The sequence below is a fragment of the Ischnura elegans genome, chromosome 5 (assembly GCF_921293095.1).
Source record: "Ischnura elegans chromosome 5, ioIscEleg1.1, whole genome shotgun sequence".
In the NCBI taxonomy this organism is placed as follows: Eukaryota; Metazoa; Arthropoda; class Insecta; order Odonata; family Coenagrionidae; genus Ischnura; species Ischnura elegans.
In genome coordinates, this window is record NC_060250.1 from 89,628,276 (window position 1) to 89,646,791 (window position 18,516).

The 18,516-nt window shown below is 35.4% G+C and overlaps 1 protein-coding gene across 2 annotated transcripts in view; it reads right to left on the reverse strand.

The window, feature by feature from the left end:
* The window catches only part of LOC124159230 (ATP-dependent translocase ABCB1-like), a 50,716-nt gene that overhangs the window by 11,717 nt on the left and 20,483 nt on the right, over positions 1 to 18,516 (reverse strand). For both annotated transcript variants that reach the window (XM_046534894.1, XM_046534895.1), the window contains exons 5-20: positions 18,351 to 18,489; positions 17,292 to 17,392; positions 13,889 to 14,060; positions 13,549 to 13,673; positions 12,643 to 12,838; positions 10,658 to 10,882; positions 10,242 to 10,367; positions 9,615 to 9,818; positions 9,002 to 9,172; positions 8,359 to 8,566; positions 7,906 to 8,000; positions 7,076 to 7,243; positions 6,680 to 6,775; positions 2,395 to 2,556; positions 1,738 to 1,941; positions 1,152 to 1,393 (exon numbers count right to left, since the gene is read on the reverse strand). In XM_046534894.1, coding sequence (XP_046390850.1) covers positions 1,152 to 1,393; positions 1,738 to 1,941; positions 2,395 to 2,556; positions 6,680 to 6,775; positions 7,076 to 7,243; positions 7,906 to 8,000; positions 8,359 to 8,566; positions 9,002 to 9,172; positions 9,615 to 9,818; positions 10,242 to 10,367; positions 10,658 to 10,882; positions 12,643 to 12,838; positions 13,549 to 13,673; positions 13,889 to 14,060; positions 17,292 to 17,392; positions 18,351 to 18,489 — 2,634 coding nt within the window. The remainder of the gene's footprint in view (positions 1 to 1,151; positions 1,394 to 1,737; positions 1,942 to 2,394; positions 2,557 to 6,679; positions 6,776 to 7,075; positions 7,244 to 7,905; positions 8,001 to 8,358; positions 8,567 to 9,001; positions 9,173 to 9,614; positions 9,819 to 10,241; positions 10,368 to 10,657; positions 10,883 to 12,642; positions 12,839 to 13,548; positions 13,674 to 13,888; positions 14,061 to 17,291; positions 17,393 to 18,350; positions 18,490 to 18,516) is intronic.

Here is an 18,516-nt window from a genome sequence, read left to right on the forward strand (position 1 = left end):
TAATTTAAGGGTTTAAATCAGTGAATAAATCATTCATCTATTCATCATAACGAGTTCTGTTATTGTAAGTTGTACGTGATGAATATAAGAATGTGATAGTGACATCCAGTTTTCGATAAGAGTATTTGCCTATTTCCCACTATATTTTTATGGTATATGCTAGTATATTGTTTATGGATTTACCTATATCATTGAAATAGGTTGTAGCTTGTGTGTGTTGGCAGCGGAACCGATTCGCGATCTCACATGTGGATTGTGTGCAGACTGTTTTGCTGTGAATTCGTACCGTAGGACGGATAGGACTACCTTCTCCGTTAATCCGGCGTTGCCAAATTCAACAGCACAGCTTACTCTAATGTCAACAGCACAGCTTACGATCGTTATCCTCCAGTATTACAAGTTTCTTTTACAACTCGATTTGCCGCCGACTAATAGCAATAATTTGTCTTAACAAATTCCATGAGGGTCGTAGCATCAATTTTTGGTGTCCTAAAAAAAAGGCTGGTGTCCTAACACCCCATGCCACACGCCTTTTAGGCGGCTTGCGGGGTATTATGTTGACGTAGATGAATTTCAGGTGTACTATTCGAACGAGTGGCAACGTTATCATCCATTTTTCTGATAACCAAAACACACGAAGTGAAACGCTTGTACTTCATCCCGATGCCGCATTATTAATATCCCAAGAAATAATATAGGCAAAATAGCAATAGGAAAACTTGCCCAAGAATAACAGAACAAAATAAAGTGACGATGAGCGGCTAAATACTCCCTCAAAACAAATTTTACACCATGCGCTCAGCGTATTTCCCTACTCCCTACGGTTGTTTAGGCACCTATGACGTCACGCCTGGCCTCGGCAACGCTCGGGTGTCTTCGCGCAGTGGTCGGCTCAGAGAAATTTTTCTCGATTTTAAATGCAATTTTTTTATTTCTTTTGATGTTGAATGGAGAAACTGAAGGTATTTTTGCAACCTAATGTATCCATTTGACTTATTCAAAATAGTTTTTAGGGCAATCTACGACCCATGCAAGTTCCTCATTGTCTGAAAGCAATTTTTCTTGGTTGGTAGAAATTTTTTCTCCAGTGCAAAACAGCAATGGAGACTTAATTACACATGCTTTTTGTACATGGTGATTTCCAAACTTACTTGAATACTCTGGAGAATTCAAGACCTTCATTCGCCACTAATTGTCCTCCATAGTACATACTTGTAGCGTATGCAAAGAATACAATGCCTCTTGCTATTCCAAAGACAATGCCACGGAAATGTGTGTTCCTCAGAGCTAATCTGTGTGGCTCATCCAGTTCTTTGACATATAAAGTGACAAATTTTGGCTCAGCACATAGGCCAGCCACTGTCCTGATGTTTCCTATGGCTTCTACAGCCAGCTGAAAAGATATAAATATTAATTACTCTGTTTTTTATGATCTTGGAATAATATTTACTGTGTTCACAATTACAATTTCACTTTTGGAAACCACATAAATAGAAAGTTATGGAATTAATCTCCATTATTCATTCTTCAACTTTTCTTTAAAATCCAATCTTGCATCATATACAAATTGAAGATTAGTCTTTATATTTCATTTAGAATGATACTTTTTGTTGTAACTTGATGCTATTTTAATTGAGTTTGATCCATATCAATACAGTAATGATATTTTTATTGAACCCTATTTAGCTTGTAGTATGATGAAACTTAATCATACAGTTACTTTTTAAGAGGGATTACCTTAGACGATTTTTCAATGCCAGACTTGTTGGATAATGTCTCGCCCATCATAACTCTTCTCTGTAAGAATATTGCCACAATAATGAAAGGGCAGAAGACTAAGGTCACCAAACCCAGGCGCCATTCATAGTATAAAGCCAACACTACAGCCAAGATCACCGTTGCTACGGACTGCAGAATTGTGCCAATTCTACTTCCAGTTGCCTAAGGAGGAAATTCATGATAATTACATTTGCTGGATTATTTAATTCTGACAATAAATTATTCTAATTTGCAAAGGACTTAACTATCATATCTTAAATTTCCCTACATGAACCTATGTATATTATCTGGATATTATTTAAAATTAAGCGTTGAAAACTTGGAATTTAGAATTAAGAAAAAATAGAATTTGATATCTTGACTTTTATGGACACCCCACTTATATTTACTTTTTAAATACCCTCTGCTTCTTATTCCCCACATGTAAATTTACTTAGTAAGGTGTCAATTATGATGATACCAATTTATCAAATAGTTTTTAAGAAAAGAGGTGGTGAAAATTTTTGCATTTATTCTTTGAAAATTTGTTATGTACTTAACATTTTAATTTTTCCTCACATCACTAGAACTTATTGTTAATGCTATGAAGCTGTTGCTGGGCTAATTCACACTCACCCCTTGAACACTTGATGCTTCACCAGAAAGTCTTGCACATAAAGCTCCAGTACTATTCTCTTTGTCATCGAACCATCCCACCTCTTGACGGACCATGGCATCAAACATCAAACTCCTTAATCTCATTGTTAATTTTTCTCCGGCCACTCCAAAAGAATACATCTGTTTAGGGTGAAAAAATTATAGATGTTTGAATTTCGGTTTGTCACCATGATATTTAGAAATGTACGCATTTCATTATATGTAGTTTGATACACATTTATTCATTCAGGGAGTCCTTAAAAATTGCATACTTGCAAAATTACTCATTTTTATGCAGAAACTGTCCAAGATAGAAATAGAAATAGGTAATAGAAGGTGCAGCAATAGCTATGGCTGCAGACAGGGGCGCAGCTAGGAGTTAAGGCAGGGGGGGAGGTTTAGGTGCAACTAATAAGGTGTGGGGGTGTGGAATACCCACCAGGATAAGTGGTAGGTGCGAGATTAATAAATTGTGGAATTTTAAGATAAATGGTTCAAAATGGTGAGTTTTACGGCTTTGTGTGGGATATTATATTAATCCTTACACTGTTCTATTAATAATACCAGTCCAATTAAGCAAAATGGATTAAACTTAAAAATTTCTCTGAGCTCTGGGGGGGAGGGGGGAGTTTGATCCCCCAAAACCCCCCCCCTCGCTGCACCACTGGCTGCAGGCAATGATTCTTGGGTCCTATTTCTGTTTCACGCTTGTTGTTATAATGAGAGTGTAATTTGAAAAATGGAATCATGCATCCTGTGTAAGATGTGTTATTTTACTGTAATGTGTGGTGTTATGAAAGGAAAGAATCTTGCCCTTGGCCTATCTATTATAGTTTCTTTTCTCCCTCTCTCCACATACTAAAAACTGAAGTATTTGAGCTACATATTTCTTCTTCATCATCCAAAGCTACTCGAAGATTGCAGATTGATGGATGTTTCAGTGACCTAGAGGATCATTTTATCACTAGTACTCCTACCATTAATTATATGAAGATCTCAAAATTTTATGATTTTGATTAAATTCCTGAACTTCCCAAATTTTATGGGAATAGGGAAGTGCACTAATTTTTTTTTATTGCTGAATTTGAAAGTTTAGCCTAAAAAAGAAACATTAGTATAGTCACTTTTATTTTCTGCATCTGGGGTATGCACTTTAAAACGTTTTGAAAGTCGGAAAATTTCATGTTGCGCTGAAACACAGTGCCTCCATCTTGATTGAGATGTGACGTCACAAGGCAGTAGTCACCAGTGGAGTATCGCTGTATTCCGTCGCCTTATTTAGCGTGGCGAGAGTTTCCGGGAATCGGTGGAGTTTGCTTCCTAAAAATGTCGTCTAGTACCGAAAATATGAATTCAAAATAGAATTATAAATGATTTTTTGTTCCAAATTTCATCTCGACGTCGAAGCAAAAGCCTGGAGAAGATATTCATTCCCGTGCCTTAAGCACAAGCTATACGGAATAAATGGTTCAAGGCTGCTCCTGACTCTTACCTATCGATGATATTCTGTTTTGAAGATCATTTGAAGGTATTGTAAGATCAAATTGATATTTATATTATAATAATTTACTTAATAGGTACCTCAGTCACATCAGAAAGTGTGTTTAGTCAAAATATAGCATCTTCCGCGTAGACCTACGTAATTTATAAACTGAAAGTAGTTTGGTTAAAGAATTATGGCGCGACTGTTATTTTACACGACCGGGAAAAATGCGTACTTTGCCCATGATATGTGCATATATGATAACAAACGATTTTTGTTAAAGTTAATCTTTATTTGTTGAAATTAGTACATTTATAGGTGATACAGATATAAAGGTACACGGCAGGTCGCGCGGCGTAATTTGTACTACACTGGTGACGGGTTCATCTTGCTGATCTAAAAAATTAGCTACAATACCTCGAACTTTGAAAACTCGCAATATAGGCAGTCAAAGTACATTGTAAGAATACACGAGACCATTATAGCCCAGAATGTACGTACAATGTCGAAATCCTTGGTTTTCAAAGATTGACGTATTTTATACGCCAGCGCGCCCGGTCCAGGGTTATCAACTTTTATTTCATCCTATTTGTTAGTTGAAATTATATTTCAGAATGGTTCTTTTAGCACTGCTACTGAGGTAAACTGGTAGGTACTGAGTACAAGGTACTGAGGTATGTACTGAGTAAGTAAACTCCCTTTGGAGTAATGTGAATTACAAGTGTTCGAGATATATGGCATTTTATATTCGCTTTGTGTTCTTATTAATTATGCCTGTACGCATATTGTTGCTTGCCGCGAGCCTTTAATGGTATGTGCTCTTGCAAGAGGGGTTTTCATTTTTAATGTGGAAGTTGGTCAGTATAAGCAAAGAAAAAATTAACATTTTAGCGCACACCAACCCTTGTAGTCATCGTATCTCGGCGTTTGTAATGACACTGCTAAAATACCTAAACGCCATAATGACGATAAAAAAATTGTCTCATGTCAATGATTGCTGCAATTATAATTAATGATAAACTAGACGCCGTATGATCACAATGAAGGCAACAAAAAATAATGCCATGACGTAGACTTGAACCACGATCCTTCGGGTAATATCTACAATATCTATCTACACCTTTGACTCGAGGACTCTACCACTACACCAACCAACCCATTAGGGGTTATTGGATATTTTGGATTTATATATGTATATAACTTGTAAAAAGTAACGCATGAAAATTAATTAATTACAGCCTAACTAACGCCCTAATTGAAAAAGATGCAGCAAGGTACGCGGTCTCCCTGTGTTAGCCTTAACGTCTCGCATTTCTATGGAGCGTTGAACCTGTCCTCCTTATTCAAAAATTCAGTAACCATATATACATCAAAGTTTGGTATACCATTTATAAATCGTTGGAATTTTCCTTCTCCCAACCAAGATTATCTTTTCTTGAACCCATCCTGGACAGCGAACCATTGCAACAACCAGCCAGCTCGGAAATAAGGCTAACATCCCATGATTCTAGTAGCGAAGGGCGAACGTTCCGGCCGGCGTGAATACATACGCAACGAATAAGTCTTGCAGCAAACGTCTGAAATAGGTTTATAAGTTTGACTCGGTTCTTACAAAAAAAGTTTTGGCATGATAAATGGCATTGTGCCAAAATATACCCAGCGAAAAATAAATGCCATCATGCATTTATTAAAGATTCAATGTGCTATTCGTACTATACTCTTTCCAAACTTGAAGTTGACACGTAAATGAATATTAATATATTACGCAATGATGAAGTCGTTTACTCAAAAGAGAAGCAGCCACATATATAATCTGAAGATATTTTATGACAGCAAAAAACGGATACCCTCAAATTTTGTAATTTTTCTATGCAATAATAGTGGTAGAACTAAACGGTGTAGAAGCTGCCTTCTGCTACTGCCTTGTGACGTCACGCCCAATATTCAACATGGACACCCGTTTTCGCGGCCTTTGAATTTTTCCATATTTCAGACGGTCATCTCGAATCAAGTATTCACTATTAGGATTTAAACTGTGGTTTTACGACATTATGTTATTCTGAACTCTAATTTAAAAAATGTGTTTGGTGCATTTGAAACACTAGTGCACTTCCCTATTGGCAATTTAGTCATGTGCTTAGCAATGCTGCTAACACTGACGCCTATTCCATGCCTTTACCTTGATGCTGTATCTGCTCACCTTATGAGCATTAATCTCCCAAAATTTACTCAACATTAGGATACATACTAAATGTTTTGTATTCCTTTTGATCATCCTAATGGTTAGAGCTTAATTTTCAGTTGTAAAAGACCAATTTGCATCATAGAGACTGTCGGAATGGATGCTGGCACACTACCTCGCACAGAAAAATTTTCTGCCAAATATTGTCATCATATTTTACAGTTGGAACTCATGTCTAATAATATTTCATTGCTTTAATTTGTTCACCTTGTTCGCCCCTTACTGGGTTGAAAGCACATGTTCACATTGGGTTCATAGTGTATTGCAGTGTAGTGGTACTACCCTGGGTTCTTAGTGTATGTAGTTATTTTAAATTTGCTGCCAAGTATTACAGATTGGCATTCTAATGTGATATTTTTAAACCTTTGGACTTTTGGATGTAAAATATAACAGTGAATTTTAACATGAGTGTCAAGCAAATAATGGCGTCAATATTTGGTCCCTTAGCTTTAGAATCACAGTTTCTGTTGTTTTGAGTTATAAGCCCTTTAAAGATGTAAAAATAAATATTTTTGAGAGCCAAGAGAAGGCTTTCTTACCTGAGCCAAAGTTGCTATTCCAACAATTATCCCTACTATTACAAAGTAAATGCAGTAGAGATTTGCTTCATCTCGTGGATTTGGTTCAGCCAAAACCTGAAAAGTTCAAGAATGAATGCAAACCCAAATAATTATAATATTATGCAACTATCACTGATGGATCAAATGTGGTGAAAACATTTAAAATATCCTTGTCATATTGAGGAAAACATGCTCTGTTTTTAAATCTAAAATGATCGGAAATAAATTGAATGTAAAAATGATAAAAACTTCCATTAACCAATAGCTTATTTACTAGCAATTATTTTGTTGCATCCCCCAAAATGTATATTAACATTTTTTTTAAAGATTTTGATGTAAATGTGTATATATTTTTAGAATTGTAGATTTACTTACTCCTAAGATATCTCCAAAAATTATTGAGAAAACTGGCATACTGCATCCCATTACACCAGATGTAAGTCCTCCAATCAAAATGTAAACCCATTCAGGTTTGTTAAGTTTTATTATTTGTGTCAGCGAGGCACTAACTTCTTCGTCGTCCTTTTCTTCCACTGTAGCTCCCTGTGGTGACCATCAAACAATGGTTTGAGATTATTTCAAATTAAAATATTACCTCTCAATATGCTAAAATAATTCATCATAACTTTGTCTCGCCATGGCTTTGGAAAAGTACAACCATGGCTACAGGAAGATAAAATAAAGGAAATGAGGGTAAATATCAGTACAAAAGTAAATAGAGAATTAGGGAAAAGCTGGAGAACTTGGGGTAATTTGTAAATTTAATCTCATATTTTAGTTAGAAGTAACATAAAATCTTTGCATTTAAAAAAAAAAGTTGCATTGTTTTCCACTGACTTTTCATCTTTCCACATTAGGTAATATTTTCATTTTCATCATAAATATTCTTAGTTAGTTTAGAGATCTTATTATTATACCTTCAGGGGATGGAAAATTTGATCATTAGGTTAAATATGTTCTGAGTCTTATATCAGAGGAATATGGAAGTTATTATTAAAAGTATCTATGTCTGGAAATTATTCTTTCATCTTAGTATTTTATAAAGAAATGGAGATCAGTGAATCGTTCTTGGTCCAGTAACAAATTTAGTTTCTTATTAGTAATAAAATATTGTTAAAGAGGTTTTTGAACTCTAATATTTAATTTATGGATTAACTGATGAGTTGATTAATGTTTTTAGTTAATAAAACCTTGAAGCAACTTACCAGAGAAAGATTACTTGGATCTGCTTCTACTATGGATGACCTTTGACTGCTCTTAGCACTTGTTTGGCTAATAGTTCTTTGAAAGTGGCGCTCAACTGGAAGGATAAATAGTCCATAAAGCCTTCCTTTCCATTTAACCTTGAGAAAATGTACTCAACTCGCCAATGCAAGAATTCAATTGGTAAATAATAAAAAAAATTTGCATCTAAATTTTGGATTTGGTAAGAAAGCATAACATTCGAAGTAGATTTTTTTATCAAACATGTGGAATAAGAAAGCATTTGAGTATTTTGATAGCTAGAAGGACTTGAGGGTATTACTGACGGCATAATATTGAGTTTCTTTATTCAAATGAAGACTGAATAGACTTGAACTACTGGATATCTTTAGGTTTAATTTATATAAGTTGGGTAAAAATGAAATTTAGCCTCTATAGAATATGTGAGTAATTACCTTCTGTGGTCCCATCTTCCTCATCTTCATCTCCTCCTGAGTTTATTTGTGCATTAACGAGGTCATAGTAATGACCTCCACGGGCCATTAGCTCTGTGTGAGTCCCCTCCTCTACAACAACACCTTCATGCAGCACAGCAATTTTGTCAGCCCCTCTAATGGTTGAAAGTCTGTGAGCTACAATTACAGTTGTCCGGCCTTGGCTTGCCTATTAGAGAAAAGTGTCACTTTGAGTCCTTGGCATTTATTCAGGTTTTTCGTCTCTTTAAGAATTTGCTTGAGCCAACATTAGCTAACCTTAGGAAGAGAATACAACAATTTTAGCAAATTGTAGCCAACTTAAAAAGAAGCCAGTTGCCCCTACCTTAAGTAACAATATCATATTGGTATTTGTGGTATTCCTGTTTGTGAATTCCATTGTTCTCTAGCCACTAATCAGTTAAAAAAATTTTGATTGATTCCATGATATCTTAACCTCTGGTTTTACAGATATGTACATATATGTATTTCTTTGAGACTAATTTCAGATGAAAATGCTTATTTGTTACGGTTAATGTTTCATTTTTATGTAAACTTGCTTTCAGCAAATTTAATTTTTTTTACTGAAGGAGGAAACAATGTTATTCATAACTGAGCTTCAAACCTTGTCTAATGCTTCTTGAACTTTTGCTTCACTTCCAGTGTCAAGAGCAGATGTAGCTTCATCCAGCAGTAGTATGTCAGGTCTCCGAACGAGGGCTCTGGCTATGGCAATCCTTTGTTTCTGTCCGCCCGACATTTGTGCTCCTCGCTCTCCAACCATGGTTTCATATTTCTTTTAATGAGGGAAGAGATAATTGTGAGTAAAAGGGTAAATGTGCCACTTTATTTCTTTCCTTTTTATCAGTTAACCCTGTGGTAATCATTATCAGGTTTGTTCTATTTTCAATATCTGTATCAAAATAATTCAAGGCCATTGCGAGTAGGGGTAGTATGGAGGTTCAAAACCCTCCTCCCCTTCTATATGCTCAGTAGATACATGCTTTGGTGTTCTCCCTCCTCATGAACCCTCCTCCCCCAAAGTATAACTCACCCTTTAAACTCCCCTCTCCCCAAATTATTTATTGGTGCAGCTTTGAGATAATTTAAATAAAGCCATTGGGATTTTCATAGGTGACATCTTGAAAAATGAAAATCAATATCTATCATGTTTGTCTCTCTAAGTGAAAGGCAAAGTATACTATTTAGTATGAATAAATCTAAAGCATCATCCTCACCTGTGGAAGTTTCATGATGAAATCATGAGCATTAGCTTCCTTAGCGGCTGTCTCAATATCTTCATTTGTCACTCCATCTCTTCCGTATCGAATATTTTCTGCAATAGTTGTTGCAAAGAGCACTGGCTCTTGTCCCACTACTCCAATGTGTGTTCTTAACCAATTAACATTCAAATCTTTTAGGTCATGACCATCCAGTTTAACCTGTAAATGTATAACAACTATGAATAGAATGTTTATACAGATCTTTGTTTCGTAAAAGCTAATTGAATTTATTTATGAAATATCCTGGTTCAGCCAACATATTTTACAAAAACATTTACAGAAATGTATGTAATTGTAGATGAATAGGTGAATGACTTTAATCGTGCCAAATTATATGTAGTTGATTGGAGTGAATTTATTTTGGCAGAGCATAGAAAATGATAATGTTGGTACACAAAATTAAATTAAATGATCGTATAGTTCTTGAGAAATATTTAGACTTTATTCAAAATAATTTATTTTCTATGTTCTATTTTCGGGGCTCATGTGTTTGTAATATTATATCTCATGGAGGCCTTTTAGAGTTGTAATAATATTCAAGTGAGGCTCAAATTGCAATATGCTGTGTAAGTTATGACTTACCTTCCCTTCCATTGGATCGTAAAATCTTTGAATTAACTGGATACATGTAGACTTTCCACAACCAGAACTTCCAACCAGTGCTGTTGTCTGGCCTTTGTTGATAGTCAACGTAAGGCCTCTCAGGATCTTAATTTTGTGAGAGAGAAATGACTCACATCAGTAAGTACAATAACTCCTATACTATTTGTAGTTACTGAACTCAAACCTTTATTTTTGTTCATAGGAAGATGTACAAGTGGAATATCTATCTCGTATGCAATGGGTATTTTATGCATAAACGAGGTATAATTTGGGTTGGAAGTCAAACGATGTAGATTTATATGTAATTAAATTCAGATATTTCCACGCTGTTTCAAACGAATTCAACCTTACATAAAAATACACAGAAGTTTCTGTGTAATGTATCATATACTAACTTTGACATCAGGTCGTGAAGGATAGTTGAAATGGATTCCTTCAAATGTGATTTCTCCAGTGACTTTCTTCAGTTTTTCTCCTTCGGTTGATGTACTGTCTATTGGAGGTGTTCTGGATAGGAGGGCAAATATTGTACCGGCTGACCCTTTGGCCATGGCAAATGTTTCAAAGTATGGAGAGGATTGCCCAAAGTTCATTGATCCCATCATTACACCAAAGAAAACCTGAAAGATAAATAAAACACATGTTTTATCTAAGGTGAAGATTTTGGGATATTTGTTTATATAGTATCCCTGTCTATATTATAGTAGCTACATTTAGCCAAAAATGTGTGGAGGTAAAGAAATCATTTTGTATCCAGTTGATGCATACATATATTATTAGAATTTTAATGATAGTTTCAAATTTTTGAAGTTATTTACAATGTTGAAATAATGTTGACAGGCTGTGGTTAAACTCCATTTTTAAATAGCATATATTATACTTGAAAAATTGACTCTCCCAAATTTTCATTTGAAACAAGAGAACTAAAAATTTCATAATACCAGAGTTGACTTAATGGTGTTGTGAATGAAATTAAAGATTGAGGTCAAACTAATTTCTCTCACATATAGGTTTTTTTAATGACTCCCTTGAATCTTACCCTCACTTGAAAGCACTTGATAACTAAGTATGTCTTAGGGACAAATTCCTCTAAGTTTGGCAAAGGACTATGTGCGACCAATTCTTGGATGGTTATATGTACTAGAATTTCAAAATTAGCTGGTATACAGCCCTTGAATTTTGGAAGATCTACCAGGAATGTAGGCCAAAAGTATGTGAATGTGATCTTACTTATTTCCTTTCCTTAGGGCTTTCAGTGTGATGCACATTTTACGTAGCTTCAAAAAGATGGTTTTCATAGATTAAAATGTGCAGGCTTACGTCAGCCATTGTAATGTCATTGAACGGAAAGTGGAAACTCTCCTCCCAATTGAGTCAAGTTAATTCTTAGAATCATACGTCTGTTTTGCTCCTAAGCTATAAAACTTTTCACCCCTTGCTTGATGCTACTGTTTTATGGGAAAAGAAATGCGACCAGGCAGAAATATCTTCAGCCATCACCGGTGAATGTTTATCTGTATTTGATTTCATTATATTGGTTGGAATTTAAATTCATTTGCAGACCAAATTAAATATAAGGCATATCATTCAGAGGGAAAGTTGTCCGATACACCTGTTGGCACTTCTAATTATAAAAGCGGATACATTAAACTTCAGTCCCTGGTGTCCTGCAGCCTTTCATTGCAATATTGTAATGTGGGTTGTATACACTCAAGGTGAAGGTGAGTTTTTTTGTGTGAAAAGTGTAATATGGAATTTTTGAAGGGGCAACATTTTTAACAACTTTAAACCGTGATACAACGATTGTAGCATAGTTATGATAATTTTTTTTCAGAATAAATATTGCCACTATATATAGATGAATGTGTGTATTAGATGTCTGTATCATTTCAGTTTTTATAGAATTTTATGTTATCAATTTTGACCTCTTGGGATAAAACGTTTGTCAGCATTTATATTTATACCTGCCAAAAAATCCAAAATCATAGTCTCAAGGAATGAATCGTTGTGATGTACAATTTGAGTCCATGATTATTAATCCTAAAATGTCATTTATATTACATATTATATAATTAAGTGGTGTAACCTGGAATATACTTTGGGGAGGGATGAGATGGGCTGGGGTGCGACCCCTCTCCCAGGTAACGGGGGAAAATTTTGAAAAATGACATGCCTGGAAATGCATTTTACTTGACACTGAAAATTTAACTTTAAGCGGATGCAGTTATTAAATATCAAAACTAGACAGTAGTTATAAGTATATTTTTTGATTTCTTGGAGGCTTTGTGGGGGGAACCTATCCCCTCATCCCCCCTATAGTTATGCCGTTGATTCAATATAATTCAATATTACAGTTAATTAGAAGATAAGCTCTACTCACTGTCACCATGGTGGATGTGGTGTAGTGCCTCTGTTCTTCAGGAAGATCTCTCTCATCAATAATAAGCCCTACACCATACCAGAAAGCCAAAGCATAACTGGAGTAGATGCAAAACCACAAGATGCCCATTCCAAGACCAGAGACAAAACTTCTTTTGATGTTATTGTCTTTTGCAAAAACCAAATTCTTGGAGTACCTGTGTGCCCAGAGAGATGGATTATTACTTTTGTGCTCAGCTGTATTCTGGAAGAATTTGGTAGCTAAGTTGGTAGAGTACCTGTCCTTTGATTGAAGGGTCCTAGGTTCAATTCTTGGCTGAAGACATTATGGAAACCTGAACAAAATCCTCAGAAAGCAAGGAAGCCCAGGGAAAAGAATTGGCCCCCTACCCTGAATGTAATATTCGCATACTTATGGCTTAGTCTGGAGGGGGCTCTACCCTCACCTAACAAAATCAACCTTTAGGTTGAATCACTGTGTGAGTGAAGATAGATACCCATCAAGTAATTGTTATTAAAATGTGGAAATCAACCACCCTCTCCTGCAAACATTTTTTTGCATCTGTAGTTCCATGTTTTTAATAATTTTGTCTTTAGGTCATTGAATTGTGGTTTATAAATGCATTGTGAAAATTTTAATTAGTCAAGCCATGACATAACCAAAAAAGTCAGGTGTTTCTTATAAGCTCAAAATTATGTAAATGATTGAGAATTTTTTAATCTTTATGTCTGGTGTATTCTATGAGTTGAATAGATGAATCATGAGATGAATCACAATGATACTATTTTTCATGGCCTTTTCATGCAAATATTATTATTCAGAACAGCAGTGGATACATTGAGTAAGCTATGAGAACTTTCTGTTATCCTTGTTCTCCTATATGTATAAATATATATTTATTTTTACCTTTCACTCTCCTTGTCCTGCCCACCATAAGCAATCACGGATCTTATTGAGCTGAGTACTTCTTCAGCAATTGAGCCAGCTTTCCCATATGCCTCAACTTCCTTCCGTGACAAAACAGATGCTATCTGTTGGCACCATGAAATATATTTTGGATCATAATTAGAATTCTACTAAGATGTGTCGATTTTTTTACTCTTCATTTTTGTCAAAATTACATGTAAATGTATATTTACAATCACTTAAAATATTTGATGAATCAATGATTAAAATTTGAAAATATAAAGTTAATGCTTACAAATGTAATTAATCTTAGCATGGTGTATAAATTTAAATCACTTACTCTTGATGTAACTCCAACAGAAATTAGCGTGACTGGGAATGATATGAGGCATATGAGTGCCAACTCCCAACCCTTCACAAGAGCTAAAATAATTGACCCAATAAATGCAACTTGAAAGTGGAAAAACATTACCACTTTTTCACCCAAGCCCTCTTCAATTTTGCTCAGATCTCTGCGGACAGAAAAATATCAAAATTAGTTTTTTAACCATGGCACTCTCATGGAAAATTGAGTGCTTCATGTCATTGTAATTGTAACATTTCTGTTTTTCAAATTTGTATGAATAATTTTGTGATTCTCCTACAGTTACATGAAATTACTTGTTTGTCATAATAGAGAGTTAACTAAAAGTAAGGAAACAGAAGATGAGAGTTAATCTTCAAAGCCATATAGGGAGAATACGTAAATTTTAAATGTAATCTTTGTAATGTATGTGTTTCTAATGTTTTAATCCAATGTACATGTTTTGTATGTTTCGTTGTATTGAATGTTTTCATAAATGTGTTGTATACAGCATCTGCGAGGGCCAATCCTCGCCGTGGATGAATAAAGATAAAGATAAAGATAATATAACAGCAGCAGAAGGGGTTAATTTTGGAATTGTAATTTTGAAGAATAAATTATTAACCGGTGAAGCAAAGTTTTAGCATGCCATAATTTTACTACCTTATCCTGAAGTATGCTGCATTGATTAAGTTTTGATCCATTTACTATTTCACATCATTTTTTTAAATCTTGGGATAAAGTGTGCTACTAATGACAATTTTAATGGGATGAAAATTGCTTGTGAAGAGTGACCATTATTTTATGTAAGGTAAGGTGGGGTAAGTGCATCTGTGGGGTAAGTGCAACCTGCCTTGAGGAAGATCATATTTCCGTTCTTGAAGCAGGTGGCGGTCGTGCAACATAATCTGCACATTGTGTTGAAACCGGAGCCAACTACTTTGTAATACTTATCCCTCGAATTTTCGTTCCACAAGCTTAGAAAATATACCCTCAGTTCATCTCATAGTTGTAGTTGGTTGTGAGGAGAGGTTACACCATAGTTCCCCAGAATCAATACATCGGAGGTGTTAGGTAAGAACTATATCTTGTTTTCTCTTCTTCATGGATTAGTTTTCCTTGCTTTACTTTAAATTTCGGAACTTGGGTCATTATATTTAGTTTAGATGGGGTGTCGCACTTTTCCCGCCGTAACCATTCATTCCTACCTTCTGGGGCAAGTGCGACCCCGTTGCCTGGGGTAAGTGTGACAGGGGGTCGCACTTACCCCAGGCTATGAGGTTGTAGTATGGATTAAAATTTTAGGTTCTGTCTAGCAGTTCCTGCATTAACCTTTTAGTTTCTGATTAAATTCTCTGTCTGGCAGTACTTGCATTAAACTTTTTTGTATAAATATTACATGGATTATAAAACTAGGTTGTTTAATTAGATTGCTCACATCAACTTTTATTTTGAAGGTTTCTATGATGAAGAAAGCTTTCTTAAGTTAGTTTTCATACAATAAATACCTCGCATTGTAATCTTTTTGGAACAATTGCATCTTTGTAGTTGTCATAACCTAAGTTCTACGCAGGTGAAATTGTTTACGCAAAGTTAAACTTGAGACCTTTCCTGTGGCCATATGAAAATCAAGCTCATATTTTTAGTAGATATATCGTGAGTATTTCCTTCAATCTGTTTTCATGTATTCAATAATTTTGTGCATATTATGGGGGTTGCTGTCATAATAGGAGCAATAATCTTAATGAAACAGCGCTTACATCCACGGGCAGCACGACCGTCGGTGGAGGGGGTGTAATTTGGGCAGTGATGATAGAAGAGGGTGCTGGTGGGAGGAAACGGAGAGCTATCGCTGTGTCTGGTTTATGTTTCTCATTTGTTTTACTTCTTGTAATTTCTTTTTAATTTGAATTATTTTGGGTCGATATATGTACTTGTTATATTCTGGATTGGCTGATTTCTTCGGTTTAATTGCTTCTAGGGCATCTCAATGGCTGATATGGTAATGCATATTTTATTGTATTAATTTGTTTTGAGCAGTGAATACTTGTAGTTCTCTTTGTGAATGTTGATTTAGGAGTAGGGGCGAGTCAATCGGCTCGCGCGGGTAAAGAGTGATTGGGTATAATTAAGTACACTGGAGGTGATCATGTGATTTGACAAATCAGTAGGCGCGGTGCAGGAGTTGTGAGTGGCGCTGAATAGTGACGTGAACCCGGTCGTTGAGGTTTTCCGACTCATGGGACTCCATTAGAATGTGCTAGAGACTAAAGAAAATAATGGAATTATAATGGACATCATGTTGTTAAAACATTACATATCTGTAATCACTATTTTTAATTCTTGTACATTTTGTCGTTTATCCATTACTGGTCGCAGTGGCGTATTAAGGGGTCATTTGAATTTTGGACTTAGCTTATTTTTATTTCTTTTTGTTCTATGGTGCTTCATGTTTTAAATTCCATGAGTTGCTTCTGGAGTGTCAGCAACTCACTTTGGGGGGGATGTGGATGTAAGCGCTGTTTCATTAAGATTATTTTAAGCTGCGAGATGACGAGGAGCCGCCTCGAACGGACTTCGTTTGAGACCCAGCCATTAAGCACGTTCCTGCTGTCATCGGAAGAGTCGCTTGAGAAACGATCTCTTTCGGTGACTCCAGGGACGTGGGCTGGCGGCGGCTAGGGGAGGCAGTTGCGGTTGGGCAGCGGGATAGAGTGTAAGGCTTTGGGCTGAATAAAGGAAGTTGCTTTGTGTGAGAATTTGGACTTGTTCCCTGCTTTGTTTCCCCCGAACCCCTCTACCGTCGGCGAAGACGACTTACACTATAAATAATAAAACACATTTGACTAAAATTCCTAAGTGTGTCATAATCAACTAAAAAATGCCAAAAAAACTACTTACATTATCTTAGATAAAATTTGATTTCTTAAGAATGGTTAAACATAATTTGGTACTTTAAAAAGCAATGTTAAGCTGAATTTCTGGGCAAATTGCACTTACCCCATGACCGGCTTAATGTGGAAATATACTGCACATCAGACGTGGGACGCACTTGCCCCATGTATGGGGAAAGTGCTATCCCTTGACAAGATTGTAAGAAATAATTTATAAAAATTACCACTTTCGAGAGAGAGGAATGTAAATCTAATTATCTTTTTTGGCGATTAACATATATATCATACATTGAATCTCAGGATTTTAGCTATCCTAGAAAATTTTCCCAAGCTTGTTAAAGTTGAAATATGCCATTTAAGGGTCGCACTTACCACACCTTACCTTAAGTCTGCAAATTATTGGTTGGTTTAATTCTTGTGTTGATTCACTTTGGCAGTAGCAAGAATTTTTTTTGGATGATTAGAGGTACTGTCTAAAAATTTAGCTATAAAAGGAATTAACATACTCAGTCATTCTACTTGCAAAATCTCCTGTTTGATGAGTATCATACCAGCCAATGTCCTGCCGTAGGGCTGCCTCCAAAAACTTTCTCCGTATGTGAAATATCTATGGAAGTAATATTAGAAAGGATATGACACATGTTAGTTTTTAACCTCCTTCTTCCTGGAAAATAATTCAATTAACTCTTAAAATATGAATATGAAAACAGTAGTTGTGGATTATTAATCAGTTGAAATCTTAGACATTTCATGCAAGCAAATCTAGTTATCATTCCTCCTGCTTCCCCCTGATTGTTAACGAAGCTCCAAGATGTTGCCAAAAATGAATGCCGTGGTAAATGAATAAAATGGTGGATTTATCATTTGGTCAAATATTTTTTATTTTGAATTTGGACGTGTTCCTCATACTTGGAGATCTTTTTCAAAATTTAGCTCAATAGGCTTTTGGAAAAATATTTGTGTGCATTGCTGTGGTAAGCATTTGCTCCTGTTGTTTCCTGTAAAGAAAGCTCTGTAATACAAATATTTTCATTGTACAATTTTGAGGTATGACATAAAGGTATCCAACCATATTTTGTTTTACAAAAACCTGATGTCTTTTAGTCAAGTGCACTTGCACGAGCTGTCCCTGAACCTTCATGTGTTTTCCTGAATTTTTTCCACCTGTCGAATGGTAGGAAAATGACAGAGTTACAGGAACAGTGCTTCTTCTAAATTTTTCCAGAAAGTGGGAACTACCTTAGGGAAATTTATCCCTTATATTAGGAAGGTATTTTTGTAGTATGAAGCATTCTTAAAGGTGAACAGCATGAACAAATTTTTGCTGTACTGAGTGTCATATTGCCGAAATATTTCACCAAAAGTGACCTTTTCATGCAAGTATTTGAAAAAGAAAAATTCTTGGAGTGTTTCATGAAGTATTTGAGGCAGAAGCCTAATTTTTTTCTTATATATGTAATACTGCCATTACATAATTATTTTCAGTGTTCAAGCATTTCACAATATAATTACCCTGACATTAGAACCATTGAACCAAAATTATAGATGGATCTGTTGAAACTCACCTGCCGTTGGGCTGCATAATTAAATGTTGTAACTGATATGTAACTACAAAGCAGCATTATGGCCCCGATTATGGAGTTTCCTATAGCGAAAGTGTTGATAGAATCGAGGAAGTCTTCTTTAATTTTTGGTAGATCTGATCTATAAAAATCAAATAATGAGATCTAT